We start from the raw sequence: 20,252 nt of genomic DNA on the forward strand, positions 1-20,252 counted from the left end.
GTTGAGCATGATCTTGTGACATCGAGCTTGCCAAACAACTGTGAGGACCTTCATATTTTCGAATCATCCAAAATCTGTAGGCCCTTGTCTTGGCAACTCGAACCGACCAACGGCATTGGTCCCCAAACTGTTTGCATCGACATACATACCTAGCTTGATCTGACTCTACAACATTGTATTCTGCACCTCTACGAATGTTGTAGTTCTTTACGGCAAGCATGGCAGTTTTTCTATTGAGAAATTTTAGACCGACCTCGAGCTCCATCTCACCGGACAAAGCATAGTTGCTAGGTGTGTCTTCAGCGGTGTTCGACCCCATTGCACCGAGATTTAGGGACAGATAGTGGCCTAGAGTACCGCTTGATCCACCAACCGATTCAACACGACTCGGAAGATCCCTCTCATGGTAAACGGGCTGGGTTTCAGGAACCTTCTGCTTCTTCAGCACTATCATCTTCGATCTCATCTTCGTCGGAAGTGTCTGTGAACCCACCACCAATACCTTCTGGTGATGCAACTCGGATAGAAGGGAGAGGACGTGTAAAACGATTTCCTGCAGTTTGTCCATGCGTGACAAAGGCGTTGAATGTGGGAGTAGGAGCTCTAACAATCTGCTGGAATGGCATAAAATCCGCGGCACCAAAATTTCCAGGTTGCACCACATTATTCGCCACATTATTTGAACTAGAGGAGCTTCCACCAAGATCTTGGAGATACACACATAGCTCCAGCGAGTAGATACTTCTAATGCTCCGATGATAAGAAAACATCATCGAAACTTGTTAGTCAGATTTAATCTGCATTTTCTGATATGCAAACGAGTTGGCAACTGCAACTGGCATTCTGTAAGTCAACTTTGTGATTTTCTTCTTTCCAACTAGACCGGTATTCACTAGGATCACGTTCTTCAGCTCTTCCAAAGACGTATGCGGCGGGATCATTATCCACAGTGGATCATCACAAACGAATGTAACACCTTCAGATGTTACAAAAATTTCTCCATTAGGATATACGACAACGTACACATTTTCGCTGATCATAGATATAAGAAAATAGCAACTACAGAATTTTAGAAAGAAAGAAAACACATAGAGATAGGAGAGAGTTGCTTAAGATGAATTTTCCGGTGAGACATAAAAAATTTTCAAGTATGCTTACAAACTGTCTTCGAAATCTCTATTTATAGCGAATTCTTGGCTCCATTTCGTGAGGAGTACAACTGATCTGGCTCCTTTTTGCGTCAGGCCCGTCAAAAATGTCAATCTGGTCCAATTCACGTGTACCATCATAAAATTGGCCCAATTCGCAAACGTTGACCTGGACATGTCCATTTCGTGGACGCTAGCCATGAGTTTGAATTGTGGCCCATTTCGTGGGCGGTTTGAGTAAAATGGTGGCAAAATCCATTTTGTGTGTGACTGCCATAAAATGGAGCTGTTATATACATATGTATTTGAAGAAATAAAGTATTTTTTTTTACTTATTTTAATAAAAAAGCCTCAAACTGCTGAGGATAAATTTTTAGTTTATTAAAAGTACCTTTCTGCACACTTAAAAGTTAGTCTTTTCTTTGGATGTATTTTATAAGAAATGGTATATACTACTTTCTTGTACAAGATATATATTAATGTATTAATAGATATTGAAATGTAGATATTAATGTGTCTATTAATAATTAACTTTTTATTGGTTTAATAAATATAATAACAACAACAATAATAATAAATATGATATAGTTAATATAATAAATATACTACATATTGAAGAAGTCGTCTTAAGTAAAAATATTACGAGAATTTAATTTTAATGTATTATTAATCTAATATAATTTTAAATGTGTATTTAAATATATAACATATTAACAAAAATAATTATTTTTTATTTTGATCATGTAAATAATTATTAAAAAAAACGAATATACTATTAATGCATCAAAATTAAATTCATCTTATAAATAACCAAATTAAAGAAAATAAGTTGTGCACAATTTTTCTTTTTCATATTCCCATGAGGAAAAGAAATGAGAAGCTGGTTGGTGTTACTCAAATGTAAAACAAATAAAAAAAATATTAATTATCTAATATTTTTCTTATGATAATATTTTACATTTTTTATATTAAATTTGCACTAAAAATATATATTTAATTGTCTATCTAATACCAGTATAAATATAATTTAACATATATAATTTATAATTCTTTTTTTGAAAAAAAATGTAATTTGTACTCAATTTTACTATTTATTTGTTTATGAAATTGTAATTTCTCATGTTGTCATCATGAAACAGTGTAGCTAGTTGCTACACCGAAGATGTAAGAACATTCTCGCAGAATACGGGTATATTTTGTTTTTGTTTTTAAATTTAATATCTTTTAATTTTTATTAACAAAATTCCAAATTAAAAATATCAAAATAAAAATATAAACCAACTCTAAAATTCTGATTCGAGTTTTCCTTTATTTTTATTTTTACAATTTTTTGAATTATTTTAAAAATCATAAAACAAAAAAATACTAAACAATCTGTGAAATTTATTATTTTTAATAGAGTGATGTTATATATTTAAGTCTTTTTGACAATTAAGTTTAATTAAATTGGTTTAAACCAAACAAAAACCAGCGCACAGGCTATGCTTCTTTACATTCTTCTTTTTTTTTACGTTTTTTTTTTCTTCGTGCTCTTTCTCTTCCTGATAATTTTACAGTATTATATATATCTTTTTTTGTTTTTTTTTTCATTCTTATTATGAGGATAAAGGAAAAGAATTATAAGAAGTTGGAAAAAAAAGATGAAGATAATAACGAAGAAGAAGGGGAGGAGGAGTTTTAAGTTATGTAGAATTTATCAAAAAATAAAACCAATTTTTTTATTATGACACAAATTTTTTTAACACATTTATTGGATTGAATTCTTGCCATAAACAAAAATAGCACCAAAATTTCATAATTTTAATATCAAAATTTTGCTATAGAATACAGAAATTTCTTCTTTAATGCTGCATTTTTTCTGTTTCTTATTCTTCTTTCATTCTTTCTTTTCTTTTGCTTTTACATCTTTTTTTGGAGTATATATTACTTCTTATATTAGACTTGAATAAACATGTATTACAATCTTATTTAGTTAAATGATTGTAAATTCACACTTATTGGATTGAATTATTGTTAAAAATAAAAATAACACCGAAATTTGTTTAAAGTGAGACTGAAATTTTTATGTCAAAACTAAGATATCTATGTTATTGTTAAAAAAATTTCAATGTTATTTTTTTGATAAATTTTGCATAATTTAAAACTCTTCTTCTTTTTCTTCTTTATCTTCTAATGTTATTTCTTCTTTTTTTAAATCTTTTTTTATTTATCTTTTTTTTCTTATTTTATTTTCTAATAATTTTTTTGTTTCACTCTCTAACAATAACGATGATGATAATAGAAAAAAAAATTCAAATAAAAAAAAAGAAGGAGGCGGCAGGCTCTAGTAGTGTAATAGTGATGACAAATTATACAACTTAGTTGGATAAATCACTTAATTATAAAATATTTTATTTTAATAATTATTTTAATTATTAATTTAATTCTTTTAATTTATATTTTTAAATATTAATAACTAATTACTTAAACAAAATCTACTTGACAATTTAGCATTTCTAAGAAAAATACTGAAATCAGAATATTCTACTCAAACTTTAACTGTGTTCGGAAGCACTAGTGAATTAATTTCAGGGATAAGTATGTTCAAATACCGCAACTTCAAGTGCACATGCCACAAAGCAAGTTCCTAACTACCATCCCCACACTAAAAAAACTAGTGTAAAGAAAACAAAACGCAGCAAACAAGAAATGGGTTCAATCCCCTCCGAAGAATTCAACAGTTCCTTCCACGCACTTCTATTCCCATTCATGTCCAAAGGCCACACCATCCCCCTCCTCCACTTTGCCCGCCTCCTCCTCCGCCGCAATTTCTCCGTCACCCTCTTCACCACCACCGCTAACCGCCCCTTCATTGCCGACTCTCTTTCCGGAACCGCCGCCTCCATCGTCACGCTCCCGTTCACAGTCTCCACCACCAACAACGACATCCCGCCCGGAATAGAGAGCACGGACAAGCTCCCATCCATGTCCCTCTTCTTCGAGTTCGCCATGGCCACCGCCTCCATCCAACCGCACTTCGAGCAAGCCCTCGAGACCCTGCCACGTGTCAGCTTCATGGTCACCGACGGGTTTCTCTGGTGGACCCTACAATCCGCCAACAAATTCCACATCCCGAGGCTCGTCTTCTTCGGCATGAGCTGTTATAGCGTCAGCGTCTTTAGGGAAGCAGAGATGCAAGGAATATTCCGTGGGCCCCAACCTGACGACGAGTTAGTCGAGTTGACTCGGTTTCCATGGATCAAAATCTGCAAGGAAGACTTGGAGCCAAGTTCCAGAAACGCCGAACCAGGGAGTATCCCTTACGAGTTCAACGTGAAATCGGTTGGAGCCTCGGTCAACAGCTACGGCACTGTGGTCAACAGTTTCTACGAACTAGAGCCTCTCTTCGTTGACTATTTGAAAACCACGAATACTTCTCATAAGTATTGGTGCGTTGGTCCGTTGTGCCTCGCTGATGACGTGGGTAGTTTTTCGGGTACGAAGGAACCGAAATGGATGACGTGGCTGCATCAGAAAAAGAAGTGCTCTGTTTTGTACGTGGCTTTTGGGTCACAGGCGGAGATTTCGAATGAAGAGTTGGAGGAGATAGCGATGGGATTGGAAGAATCCATGGTGAGTTTCTTGTGGGTGATAAGAAAGAAGGATTGGGTTCTACCAAAGGGGTTCGAAGAGAGGGTTGAAGGGAGAGGGATGGCGGTGAGAGAGTGGGTGGATCAACGGGAGATACTGAATGATGAGAGAGTGGGTGGGTATGTGAGCCACTGCGGGTGGAACTCGGTGGTGGAGAGCGTGTGCGGCGGGGTTCCGATGGTAGCGTGGCCGATGATGGCGGAGCAGCACGTGAACGCGAGGATGGTGGAGGAGGAGTTGAAGGTGGGGATTAGAATGGAGACGTGTGATGGGAAGGTGAGGGGGTCTGTGAAAAGAGAAGGGGTGAGCAAGTGTGTGAAGGAGTTGATGGAAGGGGAGAGAGGGATTCAGTTACGTCAGAATGTTAAGGTGTTGGCTCGGTTGGCTAGGATGGCTGTTCAGGAGGGTGGTTCCTCTTGGTCAGCTTTGGACCATCTCATTCATGAGTTATGCGGAAAGAAGTAGAACAAAATATGAGGGGACAACATTAACAACACATTAATGTCTAAATTATTCACCTAAATTTTAATAATAAAATGACTCATTTAATAATAAAATGACTCATTTGTATATCTAATAAATTGAATTTTCGATATATCTATTGTTCACATTATTTAATATATTTATTATCTACTTATATTTTTTTATGATTTATTTTTTATTCTTTTTATTATACATTTTTTATACACACAAATTATTTAATATATTTACATTTCTTATTAGTTTTATATTATTTTTAGTGTGTTAAAGAAAAAAAAATATATTTATGTCGATATTATTGATAGAAGAATTATTTTTTACATCTTTATGACCTTAATAAAAAATTTTAGTGACTTGAACAAACCAACCTCTAAACGTTCTAATTTATCCGAAATAGCTAAGTTATTGCTAACAAAGAGTGAAATTCAATCAAACAGTACGTAGTTCTACCTGGCCAAAAGAAGGAATTAGGAAGGGATGGTATTAAGTTCGAGAGGTTATCTATATGGATGCATGGTTGATTTGTGATAGGCGCAGTAATTAGCTGCTGGAAGCATGAAAATTAAAAGGACAGCAGCAATGATGCTGCCATTGTTGGGTAGGAAGGAAATGCATAAGGTAGAAGCTGGTGATGAACAAAAGATGGTGATGCCAATTTATAGTTGCAGGTGAATGTATGTATTCCACATTTCCACTAACATAATTCTGTTTATTGATTTATTGCAACACTGTGTATTTTTATTATTTATAGCCTAAACAGTATGTGCAGGTGCAGTCTTATTTTAAAAACGTTTGAATTTTTTTTTCTTGCATTAGATCTTACAAAATTAAATGGTTAAATAGAAACACTAAAATAGTATGTATTTAACATATATTTCTACGTTATTACGATTCTATTTTCTCCTATACGATGTCTATTTATTTATTTAGTACATGGTCAATAATGTGGATATGTGGTTGATTTGAGATAAGCAATTAGGCGGCGAAAGAACAGTGATATATAGCTACTATATATTGGGTAGGAAAGGAACTCCAGCGGTACAGATAATTCTAAGTTCCTTAACTGAACGAATGCACTAGGAAGACGGTGATGAACAGAAAGAAGGTGATGTCAATCTATGTCTCAAACTTGTTTAACACATTTAATGTTCAAATTCTAAAGACTTTCTATTCAACTAAGTTACGAGTCTACGTTACTACTACAAATTGAAAGGGAAATTTGCCATGACAACTTTTGTGGCTTCTCTTCATATGCTTCTTAGCCCGCTGACACCCTTCATCACATGTACTTTACCTCATTCAATCAAGTCCTATGAAGATAAATTCTCCTTTAAACTACCTTACATCTAAATGATCCAATAACATGTAAGTTTATTTCTTATTTGAACCATATTCAAGCGCTTACTTCCAGAGAACACCCTTTAATTAGGATAATTTCTCAACTTCAAAAACGTCATGATTATGCAAATTAAACCAAATCTACGTTTATTTGTAGACCATGTAACTTTTAGTATAGTTTAACATAGTCCTTTTAAGGCTTATGCAAATCTCTACATTCTTATACTTCGGTTGATAATTTACAAAGTGAATTTTATATATTCTACAACACTACTGTCTACAATTAATATAATGAACTTTACTAAAAAATCTTACAAGCATCGCTAAAAAGCTTCTGACAAATGTAGAAATAAACCAAAATTTTCATGTCCAAGTATGATGATATGGCAACAAAAGAATCAATATGATACATAGTCTAAGTGCATTCATGTTTCTGGCTGGTGTCTAGTGACCTAACGCCAATATGTTATGAAGAAGATGCAACTAGATTCATCATTCAAGACAAAGAACTAGGATTGTGAATTTTGATCACCGATACTAATCTATTTGTATATACCTTCTATATATCCAAGTCATAAAACTTCCTATATAGAATCAAGTTAAAACTCTGTCTTTTCTTTTTCTTTTTCCTTTTTTTTTTCAGCACATGCTATTGCTAGCTGTGTTTGGATACTTAGCATCTTTGAGAAAAAACAAAAACCTTTTTGGTTGTGGAGATTGAAATAGATATCTTTCTTCTAACTCAAAGATAAAATCCAAATCTAACCTAAACTTCCTCACGATCTACAGAGAAGTCAGGTTCATCAGGCTTGAACAACTGTGGCACAGGATCACTGCCACGAAGCTTAGCTTTCCTTGTATTAGCCGCAAACCTTGAAGCCAAAATGGTTGTACTAATGTTCTGAACCTTTCTCACATTCCCTGGAGATGATGATGATCCTCCACTTTGATCCATTTCTCTGTCCTTCTCAGGGAGAGACATGTAAAAGTGTCCCTCCTTCAAAGACAACTCCCTCGCCGCTTTCCTCTTCTGATACTTTCGCCATGCCGCCTGTATGAAACAAGAAGCCCATGTCCTCCATTGCTGGGAGTAGTACCTAAACGCGTGCTGGAGTTTCTTGCTATGAAGCCGCTTGAATTGACTTGCCACGAACTTTAGATCCTCTGCTTCCAACGCGAAAGCTTCGACTTCTGATAAAGCTTTTACAGTTCGAGTAGAGGAAGGCAGGTTGAGGGTGGAATTTGGCATTAAGGCCCATGTCAAAAGCTCCTCACCGCAAAAGTCGCCAGGCCTAAGTGTGATGGAATTGTAGAAACCAGACCTTCCTCCATTGGTTGTGGAGCTCTCCAATTGTCCTCTTATTATGAACAACATTTCGTCCACCGGATCTCCCTCTCGGAATATATATGTGCCTTCTGTGCTTAATGATGACACCAGCCGTTCACAGATTGCATCAAGGAGCTGGTCATCCATTTGTGAGAAGAAAGGGACCTATGCATACAAATTAAAAAAAAAAGGAATCAATATGATGCAATTAAAACAAAATCTTACTCTGTATACTATGTATGACACACATTGGTTGAGAAAAGAGAAAATACATACACGTCGAACAAGAGAAAGGCACAAGTGGTGTTGAATTTCACGGCGGAGATCCAAAGGTAGATCAAGTAGTATGGACTCTTCATTCACTCCTCTGGTGGCAAGCCATTTATACTGAACAAAGCGACGAACGCGTTCCTGCAAGTCTGGAGGCAATTGGCGATGTCTCATCCATTGCTCAGTGTCATTCTTCCTAATCCTCCATTCTTCAAGTCTAACTGACATTGATTGCAAGTATGTCTAAACAATGGAGCACAAAAAAACTTGCATCTTATTTTCAGGTAGCGAAAAATATATATGGACTAATAAAGAATGCATGAAAACCGGATGGTTTTGTTACCTGCATGTTTCCAATCAAAAGACAAAAGAGAATTAATCCAGCAAGACATAAGAAGATGCAGAAAAATGTCTCTGGGAGGTATGTGGTTGTGTCCAAATTCTGTCCATACGAGCTAAGGAAAAAAAAAAAAGGACAGACTGAAAGTTAAAAGTGATAATCATTAGCAAAAATTGTTAAACTTCAAAAGATTTTTCCTACAAAGACAAATACTAGAATTTAGACATTTTCATCCACATAAATACACTTTATGAATCCTTGTATAGGTAGGTGGGAGTAACAAAAATTAGTTATGTTGAGTTTGCAATAGTAGTAAAATATAGTAGCAGCATACCTTAAATTTCTTAATCCCCACCAAAGACAATAGAAGTATCTTTCCACAAAGTTAGTAGTAACAACATCATTGAGAAAAGCATCTGCAAACATGCCAAACTTATACTTGACGTTGAGCTTGGCCTTGGGATCGCATCTGTTAATAACTTGAGTGACATTTAGCCAGTGTTGCCTTGCAGGTAAACTCACACTGTTACAATCAAGAAAAGTAGGCAAGCAAGTTATGGTTTTTGATCTATTCTCTCTTTCGCACTCTGCTTTCCAGCAGTTGAATTGTCTCCCAATTGAGGACAGATACCACGTTGCTCCTGTAATCTGTTTCACATTTCATGTTTCAACAACAAAATTATTAAATTATCAAAAAGAAAGAGGTGCATGCTTTAATCATTTCACTGGTGATCTTACATGACTAGCTAGCATGTAGAGAAGAAGATTGTATGCGGCTGCAATCCAGGGGGTTTTGGCAATAACGCCAGTGGTTTTCGTGATACGCTGGTTCAAAGGGAAGATAAGAAAGAGCCTGGGAATATACTGAATTAGAACAAAGAGTGCAAGAGTGTTGTTGGCATGATCCGTTGTTGAAGAACTACTTGCTGGAATCACCAACCAAATCACAATCTGCATTGTGTGACCAAAAGAAAATAAGTTAAGCTCTGAAAAGTCGTTAGCATGGGTTATATTATAAAGGAAAAAGAAAATTGACATGCCTGGGGCAGAGGAATAGTGGCGGCAAGGTCGATTACAAAATCGGACTTCAAGTAGCGCATGGCGATTTCGTGAGGGTCCATGACAAGGTCACCGCGGCCGAAGACTCTAGAATTGGGGGCGACGAAGGCGGTGCGGAACTTCAAGACCATGTGGAGGATGTAGAAGAGATCGGCAAAGGTTCGCATAATGGTGACGATGATGCTGAGTCTGGGGTCCGCCTTGAGGCAAGCGGTGCCACCCACCGTGGGGAGGAAGAAGTAAAGAGGGTCCACGAAGAGAGCGAGGAGACTTGCCACGAGGAACACCCTGTTCCAATACGCAACTATGTCGCTGTCCGGGTCTAGGATCTGGTAGCGCCATAGGATCTGGAATGCGTTCTCCTCGTCAGAGTTGGCGGTGTTTCTAGTTCTTGATCGGAGTCGCCCGAACTGGCGGAACTTTGACGCCGGCGTCGAAATTATTCTATACATCTTCCATGGCGGATTCCGGGGTTAACGGATTCCGCTGGCCAACCTTAAGCACCGGGAGTATAGTTACTGATGAAGCAATGGAGCGATATTGAGAGAGAAATGGGATTAGTTTGATATGGTAGAGAAGAAGCTAAGAGGAGGAGGAGGAGGAAGAAGAAGAAGGGAATGAGGATTATTGGGGGAAGGCAAGGGAGTAGGAGAGAATGGGAAAAATGGTGGTGATGATGTGGTAGGGGCTATTTTTTAACGTTGAGAAATAAAATGCGGGGAACTAGAGGAATTGCGCGAACGTAGGGGAATACATCAACATGTTGCATGCATATTGCTTCATAGAATGGAAGAGACTAGACAAGACAAGACAACGTCCATTATCTTTCAACTTTTTTCCTGCTGCATACTAAAAATTGCCATTTTTGTTTTTTTAATTATTTGGTTCTGAAAAATTATCGTTCTTCTTTCCATGCACTATCATTGGGTAAGTATTTGTGACATCTTTCTATGATAATATTATTTATTTATTTTTATGTTACAGTGGAAATTAAATTAAATTTATATACTTGCAACATATTTTTTTAGTGTTTTAGAAGGTTATTACATAATTTTATTAAATGCAAAATGACTAAAAGAAAAATCTTTTAAATTGTCTTATTAACAAGTGTTCTAATGTCACTTTTTAATTAAAAATAGGGTAAAGTACTAATTGGCCCTATATGTTTGGGCGTAATCATGTTTTAATCCTTAAAGGTTAAAATATTCTATTTGAATCCAAAAAAAGTTTCATTTAGTTCAATATAATCGTCCCAACGTGAAGTCAAAGTTAAATGCATTAATATATTTATTTATCATTTTTCTTATAATTTAAATGAAATATTTTCTATAGAACTAAGGAGAATTATAAATTTTACATGAAAATTTAAATAAATACAGCATGGAAGATCATCAATGACACAAAATCTACCCAGCGTTACTTCTAAGATTCTCGTTAGGATTTAAGAAACCACAGACCAATATGATACATGGTCACGAAGATAGTTTCATCAAAGGATGTCCACTTTATTCTGGCTTTTATTACCATTTATCAAGAAGCATTATTGAGAAGCTAAATGATAATGAATAACCAATGTAATTCACCTTAAAAAGGAATATATTAATGTCATGCAACTTAGCATGTTGACATTGCAATCCAAAATGCTTGAGATCTAAAAAAGGAAGATCCGGGGCTTCGATCAATGTTATTAGTTCCCACTTCCCACTTTGATGCACAAAGAAAAACAGGGGAGAAGAGGTTTTCTCTAGGAGATTTCAAAGAGAAATTTTCATTGCATTATTTAGTTAAAAATTGTACAGGCATTAAATCTTGAAGAAAATTGAAAATGTCCAAACATAAAAGTAAAGCCGTTCCTCAAAAATCCTTTTGCATGAATTCAGAACCAACTTAAGCATTTCCCACAAATAACACTAGTATCTATACCTAAATTATAAGAAAAATTGCCACAATGATATTTTCCTTAACCATCTGAGATCTTCACATTTTAAAATTCTTTTCAAGATGCTACGGACAGGCCAGGGGAGCTTGGAACCAACATTGAAATGCCTACTTATTGCCCCAGATGAAGGCTAAGGAAACAGGAGCTCAGATTATTCAAACGCAAAGAAGGAGAAACAAACGCAACAACAAAGATAGTCATACTCATCAATAATAATACATTTCTAATTTTTTAAACTTATTGACTATTGAATTTACATACATCGCTACTTTAAATCAATAGAAAGAGGAAGAGAGAAAAAAATCCAGCAACATCAACAGTAATAAAAAAATGACAATAAAGGTGAAACACGCAAAGAAAAAGAAGGAAAAACGCAAAGAAGAAGGAGAAGAAGAAAAAGGAAGATGAGGAGGAAGAACGCAGGATATAAAGAGAAAGAAACGTAATTTTATGCGCGTTATGTAAGTGACTTGTATGCTAAAAAGACTTGTACGTGTAGCAATACTAACATAATATTGGATATTTAATAATTTACCAACCTAATACTGATCCATGCGACGCTTTTTATTTTCGTTATTGGAGCTCGAGTGGAATTGGACGGCATTATGGGGGAGGGAGGGGCTGGACGAGACTGTGGTGTCAGGGGTTGCACAACTCAGACCCTCCGAGTTCAACAAACCACACGGACCGTCCGATTTTGGTGGAGAGCACACGCACGGTCCGATTACTGAAGGGAAGGACACGCGTTGCGTTGCAACAGCTCCCCAAACGGTCCCCTGAAACAAGACACTTACTCATTCACTCCTCTCACCATCCGAGAACATCACTCTCCCACACTTCATTTTCAGCTTGGAGCCCCCTTCTTCTTCCTCTCCCACCTCTGAGCTTTGCATGGTAGAAGAATTAAAAGCATGCCAAAGAAAAATAAAATTAAGGATGTTGATCGACTTGAGTTTCATATTATGCATTATCTCAGTCATTCTGATTATGTAAGTTTTTTTAAATATTTTTAAATTTTTTATACTTAAAATTATTATTGTAAACTATTTACTTCTTTTGGTTGTTATTATTAGAAGTGCAAGTTAGAAATATAAGTAAAATAAATATTAGTATTGTGTAGGGTTTATTAGAATTTTTTTAAATTTTTTAAGTTATTTTTAGTGGTAGAATTGTTATTATTTTGTTAGATGGTAAATTTAAAATGTAAACAGATGTCTGTTGCTATTGTTAGGTTTTTAGTTTAACAGAAGATGTTAATTTTTTGTGGAATTTTTTAATATTTTATATGGTAAACTATTTACTTCTTATTGTTATTATTATTAGAAGTGCAAATTAGATATATAAATAAAATGCTGATTGTTAGTATTCTCCCGTATTTATATGACATTTTTAAATTTTTTAGATTTTTTATAATTAATTTTTAATGGTAAATATTATTGTTAGTAATATAATTATTATTATTTTGTTGGTTGTTACATTTTAAAATGTAAACGGATGACTGTTAGGTATCTAGTTTAATAGAGGACGGAATTTTTTGTTTGGGTTTTTTTAATATTTTGTATTATAATTATTATTTAAAATAAATATAACCAAATTAAATGTTATTGTGAGTGAGAAAATGTTATAGAAGAATTTAAATGTTAATATTATTGTTATTGTTATTGTGAGTGAGAAAATGTTAATGTTCAATGATTAATAGGATTATTTTAATTAAGCCATGCTATCTTTTTTATTATGACAATGTTTATAGTTTTTAGAATATGAATGTTAATATTTTGTAGAATTGTTCATGATGGCATATACTGATTGTGAATAATTTTTAATACTGAGAAAAAAATATGTTTAACAAATGAGTAATTAGTATTAGATAATATTTAAATTATTGTAATATTGTTGAGAATATTCATTAAGAATAAATGTATAGGTCATGAATTTTATTTGTAATTATGAATAATTTTAAGGATTAATTAAATAATTTTAGAAGTTAAAAGAATTAGTTATATAAGGATTTAGTGAAATGATTGATGATGGTAAGTTAGTAACTGTTAATTATATGACTAGTAATTTGTTATGTTTTTTTGTAGAAATTAAGAATGTTGACATGTAACCACCTGGTTCTTCCGGATCGGTACAACGATAGGGTGGAGGAGCATTTACGAATTACTGGGTTCTATCATGTGTCTCAGATTGGGATAGTTCAGTGTCAGAAAGCATTGGTAAATGCTCTAATTGAACGTTGGCACCCAGACACACATACGTTTCACCTTCCCATTGGTGAATGTTCCGTGACTCTTGAAGATGTGTCTCTACTACTTGGTCTTCCCACAGATGGTCTTCCAATCACAGGGATGACAATGAGTAGTTTTGAAGCCATGGAGGTGGAGTGTCTGCTTCAATTTGGGGTTGCACCTCGTAGAGAGGACTGTAGATCAAGCTACATAAAACTAACAAGGCTTCGGAATCTAAAAGAGAATTTAGAATTGAATGATGAAATCAGTATACAGAGGTATGTGACGTGTCATATTATGTTGCTGAACTTATTAATGTATTAGTCATGTGGACTATGTAATGTTGTCTCATAGTAGGCTAATATGCTACATTAGATATTTTTCTATTAATGTATTAACCATCGTATTATATAATGCTACAGAGATGTTATAATACTACATTGTCATTAATTACTAGGTATGTGAGGTGTCACATTATGTTGCTGATTGGGACAATACTGTTTGGGGATAAGTCTGGGGCAGGTGTGCACTGGAAATTTCTACCCTTACTTCGTGATTTTGTCAATACTGGACAGTATAGTTGGGGTTCGGCATGCCTAGCACACCTTTACAGGACGTTATACAGGGCATCTCGTTATAACTGTAAGGAAATAGATGGTTCACTAACACTTCTGCTCTGTTGGGCTTGGATCCGATTGCCATATCTATCGCCGCTTCCTAGAGAACCCCGCAGTTTTCCACTAGCAAACAGGTAATATTATGTTACAATGTATCCATTTCTTGATATTTAAGATTCAGTTGAGCTAATTGAGGACATCGTATTAGGTGGCGTAACTGGGAGCGTGGTGACCGACGATATAGATATCTGAAGCTAGCTCACTTTAGGAAGGCCTTTGATGAACTTCAGGAAGGCCAGGTGTGTTTTAATTAAATAAGTATTAACTTTTGGGAATATTCGGCTTCGACAAAACTATAAGTCATTGTGTTAGATATTTGAATTGTGGGTTGTAATCATGAGTTTTCTTTATTTTTTCAGTTTGTCTGGGTTGCCTATGCTGTGGATCGTGTGGATCCAAACATAATTCCTACTGAAATATACATGCAGTCAGTTGTCTGGAGCATTACAGTTCCATTGGTGTCATTTGAATGTACCGAGTGGCATGCCACCGATAGGGTCAGGCGACAGTTTGGTTTCGTTCAGGGAGTACCTTCTCAGGAACAGAATTTGGATAAGGCTCATGGAGAGATTCTGACTGGACCTAAAAACCTTAATTGGGCCACGACACCGACTCATTCAAATTGGGTTATGCATTGGACAAACAGGTATCACTACGTTCTTTCTGAACTTCCCATGCCTTCACAGCATCCGTTGGATACCTACCTGAACTGGTACCGATCAAAATATGGGGACCGCTTAGCCTTGTCGAATCTTGTGGGTGAAGAGAATGATGAAGGTAACCAGGATCTGGATGTGGGCAATGAGGATATGTATGAGGGTAATGAAGATACCAATGAGGGTGGTCAGGATATGGATGAGGACAATGAAGAGCAGGAGCAACATATATCACCTCCAATTCCGCCTCCACAAGAACAACCTTAGTCCTCAACTCAGTATCTACCTCAGACACAGTTCACCCCATCATTTCCAGTACAGCAACAATATTGGGGTATGTCACAGTTTGAAATAGGTGATGGAACTTCTTTTAGCCAGTTGCTTGGGTTCATGTCTGCAGATGCTTCACATTCCCAATATGGCCATCAGCCGGAGTTCATGCCTGGCAGGTATTCATTGGATGCAAGGTATCCAGGCCATACCTCATCCGTTGCATCTGGAGGCTTCGTATCTGTCGACTCTAGTAGGAGTGAGGGTGGACGAGGAGTTTTGAATAGTCAAAATCCTAACCGATGTAACATGGGACTCATTGAAGAAGATACTAACGCACTCGAACAAGAAACCGATGCATATATAGTAGATAACCCGGATGAAGAGGGCGATGATGAGGAGGATGAAATTGAAGAGTTCGATGAGGATGAAGAATCTCGTAATGATGGTATTATGTTAACTATTTTTCTTTACATATTCGATGACTTATTTACTTTCTTTGCATAAATGGCATCTCTTATTTCATTTTGCTTCTTGATTTGTGGTATTTATGTTGGTATTTGAATATGTAATTTGCTGCACATACTTGTTTATTCAAAAATGTTTACAGGTCAGGCACTTAGTCCAGATGACAACGTCAAAGGTTACAATCTGAAGATTGATCCGCCACGTCAGAGTACTAATCGTTTCACCCCTTCTGTCTTCAAAAAAGCGGCCAAGAAATGCAAGAACTTTGTGAAAGATGTGAAGTGAAAAATGAGAAAATAGTTGTTTCCTTTTGTTTAGAGTTATTTGTATTTGTTAAACATTATGTACTGATGACTTTATGTAATGTTTAGAGTTATTTGTATTGGTTAGACATTATGTACTGATGAATTTATTTTTCCGTTTAGACTAATTTCCATGTATTGGACTTTGTATAGAGTACTTTATATGTGTTGGACGTTATTGATGTATTAGCCATGTGGAGTATGTAATAATGTCTCATAAAAGCTTAATATGATCCTACAGATATTTATCAATTGATGTACTAACCATCATATTATATAATGCTACAGATATGTTATAATACTAGAATGTCATCAATTATAAGGTTACATATAGCAGGTCATGTTACCTCAGTTTGCTCATTCAGGTTTTATTATACAATATCATATTAAAACTGTGAACCTAGGGGGCTTCTCTGTTGGTATTTGAACCAACTGAACGACGACATCTGCTTCGACTATGTCCCTCAGCACCACATAGAGTACATCGCCTAGGACGACGTAACATCCTCGTGTCCATCTCATTTAGAAAACGCGTAATCCTGGGGCGACCTTTCGTCACCCGTCGCAGGTACGGATTCGGTATGAACAGAGGTCCGTTGTAAGCAGGCCATGTAGTGGGATTACCTAGTGGCCGAAACCGTGCACGGTACACCCGCCGCACTTGATCCATCTTATACACATCATGAACATACAGTCGCCAATCCAGTCGCTGGTTGGCACAACATGCGAACACATGTCGACAGGGGATCCGGTCCACCTGGAACTCACCACAGTCACATCGACGGCTACGTAGATCAACTGCAAACTCTTGCCCACTTGGCATCTCACGAACCTCAAAGACCTCATTCTGCCGGTCAAAGCAACTAACCTGTATATTTCCTGATGTAATTTGGTTTGCATGCAACTTCGATGTCACTATCTCAGAAAACACATAGCCAGCATTGATCCGGGCTTCCGCCTCCGCTCTTTTACGGGTGAACAACTCATTTAGCCTATAGAAAGTTGCCTTCACAAGAGCAGTAATGGGTAGATTGCGGGCACCCTTCAATACTGAGTTGATGTACTCCACTAGATTCGTCGTCATGTGACCCCATCGGTACCCGCCATCAAAGGCCAAGGCGTACTGTTCGCGAGGAATTCGGTTTAACCAGTTTGTGTACGCCTCGCCGCGGTCCCTTAACCGCTGGTAACGCACTTCGTACTCTCGCATCGTCCTGGAATATCCTAGCAGATCACAGCATGTAGAAAGCAAAGTAATTGAGATCAATAGATTTATTTAAGGCACATTTATTAATAATTTGATTAAATTTAGTAAATGTTTACCAATGTTAACGACCAATTTTTGGAGGTACGGGTCCTTGAACTTTCTCAGAAAATTCGACTCTATATGCTTGATGCAAAACATATGAAAAGCTCTAGGAGGTGACCAAGCTCCGTTACTACGTTCCACAGCTGCATTGATGGACTCGTGCCTGTCAGATATTAGACCCACTCCATCCCGAGTAACAACATGTTGACGGAGGTTACTTAGGAAAAAATGCCATGTATCAGAAGTCTCTCCCTCAACAATAGCAAACGCAATCGGGACTATATTGTTGTTGCCATCCTGTGAAACTGCCACAAGCAGACAACCCTTATACTTTCCGTACAAGTGAGTCCCATCCACCTGGACAACTGGCTTACAATGTCTGAATGCCCTAATACAAGGGTAATAACTGCAAAATACACGATGCAATACCCGAATATCACCCACCAAGTCATCGCCTTGATATGCAGGCATAGTCTCAAAATGGACAACAGCTGATGGCTCCTTGTGACACATGACCTCAAACCATATAGGCAAGGCTTCATACGATACTTCCCAACCTCCAAATATTTTTTCTACTGCCCTCTGCTTAGCCAACCATGCTTTCCGATAACTGACGGTGTAGTTGAATTTCGATTGCACTTCTGCTATAACCGATTTTACCTTTAAGGAGGGGTCAACTTCAACCAGTGGCTTTATTGCTTCTGCAATTGTGATAGAGTCCAGTTTTGAATGATCCTGTGAAATGGTGGCGGTGGTACAGGTGTGGCTACCATTATACCTCCTTATAACCCAACAGTATTTCCTACTGATCAAGCTAACTCTGATAAGCCAGTCACACCCTGACCCATACTGTGTACACTTGGCATAAAATGTCAACGGCTCAGACTCATATACCCGGTAGTCTACGCTTCGTCGTATGGTATACTCCTTAACCGCCTTAATAACAGCTTCTCTGGAACTGAACTCCATCCTAACGGCAAATTCACCATCTGCGACCATAGGAATTTCTGCTGGGACAAATGCCATAAGATAAATTTCATTAATACGCAGATATTTCAAAACCGACTCTAAAGGTAAATCAAATTTCACTGCATCCAGTATCCTATAAATCAAAACCTTGAACATGTTATGATGTCACACTAAACAACATAAGCACATCAGCAGCAAATGTAAAAAACCAGACCGGACTGGCCGGTTCGACCGGAAAACCAAAGGAACCATGCCGGTCCTGTCCGGTTCATGGCATTTGAACCGTACAATAGATCGAACCTGTGCACATAATAGTTACAAACTCATGCAATTTGCTACAACCATATCTTAACAACATAAATATTATTTCCTAATAAACACATGAAGCATATAAAAGAAAAAAATAAATTCCTTAACGGGTCGAGGACCATTTTAGATCCTGACAACTACGACACAGAACGCACGATTAAATAATGCTAAAAAAAGGGTAAAATCTTCAGAACTTAATCAATGTCTAACTACAAAAACACTTATACCACGATGACGTACCTGCAGTCATATATTCCGGAAATTCAGGAACATGCATGGCTTCCAAATCTAAAACTCGCATGAATGATGGCTCCTCAAACGGCACTTCGTTTGCAAGTGCATTTGCCACTTCTGTCACATCTGGGCACATGCTTCTGTCACCTTGATCTTCATCACCATCGGGAACAACAAATTCATAGTTGCTTTCGAAGTCTTCTTCACTGTCACTATTATAATCTTCCTGTTGAATATTCCGGTCGGCCTCGGATTGTTCAAACTCTACATACAACTCGATGAACGAGATCTGAGCCCGGTTTTCAATATACATTGAAAACATCTCCTGCATGCTCGCTTCGTCCGTCACATATCTGGTTTGAAATTGAACGAACCCACCAAATACCGGTATGGGATATCTGTATAGCATACATGATATCTTTTTGGCCCTCTCAGAATCAATCTTCTCACAGATCACACCCTTGAGCTCTTCAAATGAGATGATAAAAGGAATAACAACATCTAATGGATTTTCGCAAATAAACTTTACTCCTTCAGACGTTTGTAACAAGATCTGACCAAAAGAATACACTTTAATTAATACTCTGTCACTCATTTCTCTCAATGACAAAAAAAACCCTTAACCTTAACTATTAACTTCTCTGAATCAAAATAAGTATGAAAGTGACCCAAAGAAACAAAACAGAGGAAGCAGCCGCTGAAGAAGGGGAAGAAGACGGGAAGGAGAAGAAGACGGGTAACCTAGCACTAACTCGCTGCACACTTTTATATAGCCCTCTATACTCAACTCGGACCCTTCGACTAGGTTAACTTCATTCAAAAATATATCCAACAACCAAATCGGACCATGCGTTTTCATTTCCCGGTTCGCCATTCCTAGCCAAAACGAACGGTCCGACTTCAGTCTTCTTCAACTCAAACTCTCAACATGCAACTCGGACCGTTCGACTTCATCTTCCAACTCAAGCATATCGGAGGGTCCGATTTATATGCACAAAAATTTTTTTCCTCCAACATCCCAAATCGGACCATCCGATTTCGGGGAGAGAAATTCAGTAACGAAGAACTCGGATGGTCCGTGTTCTTCTCCCAAAAGCTGCCAAAACTCTGCCCACATGCATGTCTAGCCCCCCTTGATTTCATATCGATGAAAAGCGCACATATAGGCTCCATTTCCATAAAATTGAGCCTCCATGCGAAGCTCGTGTTCGGCTTGGTTCAAGCCCTATATTGATCATATACTCTAACTAACCTATCTTATTTGTCCTTGTAATTGATTTTTCCTAAATTAAAAATTTT

The 20,252-nt window shown here is 36.9% G+C and overlaps 2 protein-coding genes across 2 annotated transcripts; one reads left to right on the top strand and one right to left on the bottom strand.

Moving 5' to 3' along the window:
- The first annotated feature begins 3,727 nt into the window (after positions 1-3,727).
- On the top strand, positions 3,728-5,342 carry LOC107495115 (UDP-glycosyltransferase 90A1-like). Its single transcript, XM_021125219.2, has one exon. The coding sequence runs from the start codon at positions 3,837-3,839 to the stop codon at positions 5,241-5,243; it is 1,407 nt and encodes a 468-aa protein (XP_020980878.1). The 5' UTR covers positions 3,728-3,836; the 3' UTR covers positions 5,244-5,342.
- Positions 5,343-6,839: 1,497 nt separating this feature from the next.
- On the bottom strand, positions 6,840-10,492 carry LOC107494959 (cyclic nucleotide-gated ion channel 18). Its single transcript, XM_016116002.3, has 6 exons — positions 9,574-10,492; positions 9,272-9,484; positions 8,868-9,181; positions 8,537-8,648; positions 8,200-8,436; positions 6,840-8,088 (listed from the first exon to the last, which is right to left on the bottom strand). Exons 1-6 carry the CDS (start codon positions 10,042-10,044, stop codon positions 7,363-7,365), a joined length of 2,073 nt encoding a protein of 690 aa, XP_015971488.1. The 5' UTR covers positions 10,045-10,492; the 3' UTR covers positions 6,840-7,362.
- Between the last annotated feature and the right edge of the window lie 9,760 nt (positions 10,493-20,252).

This window comes from Arachis duranensis, chromosome 6 (genome assembly GCF_000817695.3).
Source record: "Arachis duranensis cultivar V14167 chromosome 6, aradu.V14167.gnm2.J7QH, whole genome shotgun sequence".
NCBI classification, from domain to species: domain Eukaryota; kingdom Viridiplantae; phylum Streptophyta; class Magnoliopsida; order Fabales; family Fabaceae; genus Arachis; species Arachis duranensis.